The following is a 6,000-nucleotide window of genomic DNA, read 5'->3' as shown; positions in this document are numbered from 1 at the left end:
AGAGAGAGAGAGAGAATGTGTATTATTGGTTCATGCTCATAGTTTCATAATTCATAATTAGTAATATATTGTGTTGTTTCCAATCGATACCACTAAGAGAATTGTGAATGCCAGGCGCTGTCATCATCGTATGGAAATTATGTTGTCGTAGAGCATACCTGACTGGTCTAGAAGCATTATACTGGCGGCTGCTTTGTCCAATAGCTGCTCTGGATTAGCCGACGTTTGCAACACCGTTTGTGTATTGGCTAGAAAGTGAGTTGTCTCGGAATAGTTTGCAGAATATATTTGCCTGCCTCCTTCCAAGGTTGCATTTACTGTGGTGGATGGATGCTGAAAAAGACGACCGCTGGCAGTACACGCAACAGCATTCTGATTCATCAAATATAACAACTTCTCTGGAATTGGGAGATACTATTTCTCTCCGAAGTGAATTTAAAATGGATGAAATGGAAGAAGAATTAAAATGTCCTGTCTGCGGATCTTTTTTCCGCGAGCCGATCCTTCTACCGTGCTCTCACAACATTTGCCTGGCTTGCGCTCGGAATATCCTAGTACAGACACCAGACGCCGAATCTCCACAGAGTAGCCGTGCGTCTGGCTCGGGGCTATCTGATTATGACTATCTAGACCTGGATAAGATGAGCTTGTACAGCGAAGCGGACAGTGGATATGGCTCCTATGGTGGATTCGTAAGTGCCCCGACCACCCCTTGCCAGAAATCCCCAAATGGTGTGCGTGTATTCCCCCCTGCCGTCCCCCAACCTCCTGCTCAGCACCACTTACTAGGACACCAGGGCTCTCTACCCCCTATCCCCCGGAACTCCTGCATCACCTGCCCGCAATGCCATCGCAGCCTCAACCTGGACGAAAGGGGGCTCCGCGGGTTTGCCAAGAACCGGGTGCTGGAAGGGGTTGTGGACCGGTACCAGCAGAGCAAAGCAGCCGCCCTCAAGTGTCAGCTCTGCGAGAAGAGTCCCAAAGAGGCCACTGTGATGTGCGAGCAATGTGACGTGTTCTACTGTGACCCTTGTCGCTTGAGGTGCCACCCCCCTCGAGGTCCGCTAGCCAAGCATCGCCTCGTGCCCCCGGCGCACGGCCGGGTAAGCCGTCGGACAAGTCCCCGGAAGATCTCTACCTGTACAGAGCACGAACTGGAGAACCTGAGCATGTACTGTGTTCAGTGCAAGATGCCGGTGTGTTACCAGTGTTTAGAGGAAGGGAAGCACGGAACACATGAAGTCAAGGCTCTGGGAGCTATGTGGAAACTACACAAGGTAATGTGCTTTTGCCAAATGGTTGCATTTATACCTCTGTTTTGTCTAATGTCATAAAGCGCATTTAACTCACCAATCATAGTCCTAAATTAGCCTCGCAAAGCCGCCTGATCCCATGAGCTTACATACCAGCAAGCACATTTGATTCCTTGGAAGTTGTGGGAATGCAAGTTTTTGGTTTGGTTCTGGGAAGGAAGCCAGAAGTGTCCTGGTAGATAATGTGTTGCTCAGTTGCTAGAGCATGGCTCAGTTGCTAGAGCATGGCACGTGCACTGCCGGAGTCGAGGGTTCGATTCCCACAGGGGACAAGGTGAAATACTACAGTAAGAGAGTCTACTAAAATATCCACTGTTTAGATCTGAGAACTGAAGTGAACATTTCACCTGTTCTGAAAACCTTCATGTTTAGTTCTGAGAACATTCATGTTTAGTTCTGAGAACATTCATGTTTAGTTCTGAGAACATTCATGTTTAGTTCTGAGAACCTTCATGTTTAGTTCTGAGAACCTTCATGTTTAGTTCTGAGAACCTTCATGTTTAGTTCTGAGAACCTTCATGTTTAGTTCTGAGAACATTCATGTTTAGTTCTGAGAACCTTCATGTTTAGTTCTGAGAACTGAAGTGAACATTTCACCTGTTCTGAGAACGTTTTCCTGGGATGTTTTATTAACAGAAATTATAGGTTATTTGAAGGTAATTAAATAAGGTTCTGAGAATGGAAATTAAAGGTTATTTGAAGGTTATTAAATTAAATAAGGTTCTGAGAACATTCTCTAAATGTTGTGAATGTTTTCAATTAAATCTAAAGGTGCGATATGCATAAATTGCGCCACCATTTTCTGGTTGCAAAAATTCTAATAGTTTTGCCTATTTTCAGTTTATGACAAAACAAGCAGTCATTGTGTAGAGAATCAATTGTACCATCTGAATTACAGTGAAATATATTTTCCATTGGCAAAAATACAGTATTTTTAGCTGTTTGAAGCTGGTGTACAAAACAGAAAGTAAAAGAAGCAAAAAAATGAACTTAATTAACAGGCAGCATAGAAAATACGCACATAGAAGAGATATACCGCTTCTTAGTCTTGCTTTTAATGAAAATGACAGATCGATAACTCACATTTCTATGTGAATTTGGTCAGTCCCCCAAAAAGTTACATTTAGCAGCTTTAAAGGTTATTTAGAGTAAAACTTTCACAGAATGTTTCAAAAACACTTGTATTTTTTTACCTTTATTTAATTAGTCAAGACAGTTAAGAACAAATTCTTATTTTCAATGATGGCCTAGGAACAGTGGGTTAACTGCATGTTCAGGGGCAGAACGACAGATTTGTACCTTGTCAGCTCAGGGGTTTGAACTCGCAACCTTCCGCTCTAACCACTAGGCTAACCTGCCGCCACTGAATTACACTGCTAGCTTAGGTTAACTGTTCTGAACACCAAGCACTGATAAGACACATGGAAATTCATTGGCTTGGTCATGTAAACTATTTTTATTTATTTATTGTGGCACAGCGTCAGTAAGATTCAAATCTATGATCTTCTGTTAGGTTTCCATGGAAATTAGTTCTCTGCGCCACCAGGATGGAGCTGGCATGACGTGTTTAAAAAAAAAAAACTCATACCAAGCTGTTCGTTTTAGTCTATTCCCCATTTCAAGGGAAACTTGTCAGATCAGTGTATTACCAATGTTTACAGGAAGGCTCTGGGAGCTATGTGGAAACGTCACAAGGTAACTTGTTTGCCAAATGGCTACATTTATACCTCTCTGTTTTTCTAATGTCATAACGCTCGTTTAACTCACCAATTCTAGTCTTAAATTAGCTTCGCAAAGCCGCCTGATCACGTGAGCTTACATTTCAGCTACCACGTTTGGTTCGTTGGAAGTTGTGGGAATGTACGTTTTTGGTTTCCCATTGGTTCTGAGAATGAAGCCATACGTTTCCTGACCGGTAAAATGTTTTTAAAAACGTTTTGAGAATTAAAGTGAAAATTTAGCCTGTTCTGGGAATATTCGATTTTAGGTTGCAGGGAGGTTGTAAGAACGTTTTACTATGGTTCTCTGAAAGTTTTCCTAGGATGTTTTATCAACGTTTTGAGAACGGAAATTAAAGGTTATTTGAAGGTTATTAAATTAAATAAGGTTCTGAGAACATTCTCTAAATGTTGTGAATGTTTTCAATTAAATCTAAAGGTGCGATATGCATAAATTGCGCCACCATTTTCTGGTTGCAAAAATTCTAATAGTTTTGACTATTTTCAGTTTATGACAAAACAAGCAGTCATTGTGTAGAGAATCAATTGTACCATCTGAATTACAGTGAAATATATTTTCCATTGGCAAAAATACAGTATTTTTAGCTGTTTGAAGCTGGTGTACAAAACAGAAAGTAAAAGAAGCAAAAAAATGAACTTAATTAACAGGCAGCATAGAAAATACGCACATAGAAGAGATATACCGCTTCTTAGTCTTGCTTTCAATGAAAATGACAGATCGATAACTCACATTTCTATGTGAATTTGGTCAGTCCCCCAAAAAGTTACATTTAGCAGCTTTAAAGGTTATTTAGAGTAAAACTTTCACAGAATGTTTCAAAAACACTTGTATTTTTTTACCTTTATTTAATTAGTCAAGACAGTTAAGAACAAATTCTTATTTTCAATGATGGCCTAGGAACAGTGGGTTAACTGCATGTTCAGGGGCAGAACGACAGATTTGTACCTTGTCAGCTCAGGGGTTTGAACTCGCAACCTTCCGCTCTAACCACTAGGCTAACCTGCCGCCACTGAATTACACTGCTAGCTTAGGTTAACTGTTCTGAACACCAAGCACTGATAAGACACATGGAAATTCATTGGCTTGGTCATGTAAACTATTTTTATTTATTTATTGTGGCACAGCGTCAGTAAGATTCAAATCTATGATCTTCTGTTAGGTTTCCATGGAAATTAGTTCTCTGCGCCACCAGGATGGAGCTGGCATGACGTGTTTAAAAAAAAAAAACTCATACCAAGCTGTTCGTTTTAGTCTATTCCCCATTTCAAGGGAAACTTGTCAGATCAGTGTATTACCAATGTTTACAGGAAGGCTCTGGGAGCTATGTGGAAACGTCACAAGGTAACTTGTTTGCCAAATGGCTACATTTATACCTCTCTGTTTTTCTAATGTCATAACGCTCGTTTAACTCACCAATTCTAGTCTTAAATTAGCTTCGCAAAGCCGCCTGATCACGTGAGCTTACATTTCAGCTACCACGTTTGGTTCGTTGGAAGTTGTGGGAATGTACGTTTTTGGTTTCCCATTGGTTCTGAGAATGAAGCCATACGTTTCCTGACCGGTAAAATGTTTTTAAAAACGTTTTGAGAATTAAAGTGAAAATTTAGCCTGTTCTGGGAATATTCGATTTTAGGTTGCAGGGAGGTTGTAAGAACGTTTTACTATGGTTCTCTGAAAGTTTTCCTAGGATGTTTTATCAACGTTTTGAGAACGGAAATTCAAATATTTGAAGGTAAATAAATAAGGTTCTGAGAACATTCTCTAAATGTTTTGAATGAAATGTAAAAGGTTTACTTGGAGGTTTTTGCATAACTTCCTTAAAACTTTCACAGAATGTTTCAAAAAGACTTTTAATTACACTGCTAGCTTAGGTTAACTGTTCTGAACACCAAGCACTGATAAGACGCATGGAAATTCATTGGCTTAGTCATGTAAACAATTTTTATTTATTTATTGTGGCACAGCGTCAGTAAGATTCAAATCTATGATCTTCTGTTCTTTTCCCATGGAAATTAGTTCTCTGTGCCACCAGGATGCAGCTAGCATGCCATGTGTTTTTTTTAAACTCATACAAAGCTGGGGTTTTTTGAGACTCCATTTCAAAGGTAACAAGCACTCATTAAGATCAGGTGTGGCTAATTAGTGGGCGTGGCCAACACACCTGAACACACTTAACAAGATAGAGGATAGAGTTTTGTTGACACTGAGAACATGTATGTATATGTATATATTTTTAAATAATATTCTTTGAACGTTACTAATGTTTTCTTGTGGTATTTATGTAACGTTTTTAAATAGAACCATGAGGAAACCTGCAGAAACCGATATAATGAAGTACTGAAATACCCACAGAAGAATGTTGTTTCTTAACATTCTCTGAACGTTCTGAGAACATTACTTTTAATATAACCACGAGGAAACCTTTAGGAAGCGTTATGCTGAAGTATTGACATTCCAACCTAAGAAACATATGGTTCTCAGAACGTTATGTGCTAGCTGGGTATATCCTGCACCCTTCCCAGAACTATATGGTAAGGTTATATGCACAATAACCATAGGACAACCATACTATCATCAAGCTCTAAGAAACATATGGTTCTCAGAACGTTATGTGCTAGCTGGGATGGTTCTCAGAACGTTATGTGCTAACTGGGATGGTTCTCAGAACGTTATGTGCTAACTGGGATGGTTCTCAGAACGTTATGTGCTAACTGGGATGGTTCTAAGAACGTTATGTGCCAGCTGGGATGGTTCTAAGAACGTTATGTGCCAGCTGGGATGGTTCATAGAACGTTATGTGCCAGCTGGGATGGTTCTAAGAACGTTATGTGCCAGCTGGGATGGTTCTAAGAACGTTATGTGCCAGCTGGGATGGTTCTTAGAACGTTATGTGCCAGCTGGGATGGTTCTTAGAACGTTATGTGCCAGCTGGGATGAATGTTGCTGC

The 6,000-nt window shown here is 40.2% G+C and overlaps 1 protein-coding gene across 2 annotated transcripts in view; it reads left to right on the top strand.

Moving 5' to 3' along the window:
- The first annotated feature begins 333 nt into the window (after nucleotides 1-333).
- LOC109903266 (E3 ubiquitin-protein ligase TRIM9) overlaps nucleotides 334-6,000 on the top strand; it is a 111,638-nt gene continuing 105,971 nt past the window's right edge. For both annotated transcript variants that reach the window (XM_031787717.1, XM_031787716.1), the window contains exon 1: nucleotides 334-1,277. In XM_031787717.1, coding sequence (XP_031643577.1) covers nucleotides 441-1,277 — 837 coding nt within the window. In that variant the 5' untranslated portion in view covers nucleotides 334-440. The remainder of the gene's footprint in view (nucleotides 1,278-6,000) is intronic.

Source organism: Oncorhynchus kisutch, linkage group LG14 (assembly GCF_002021735.2).
Source record: "Oncorhynchus kisutch isolate 150728-3 linkage group LG14, Okis_V2, whole genome shotgun sequence".
Lineage (NCBI taxonomy): Eukaryota > Metazoa > Chordata > Actinopteri > Salmoniformes > Salmonidae > Oncorhynchus > Oncorhynchus kisutch.
The sequence above is the reverse complement of the archived record's forward strand: the minus strand, read 5'-3'. Positions and strand labels throughout refer to the sequence as shown.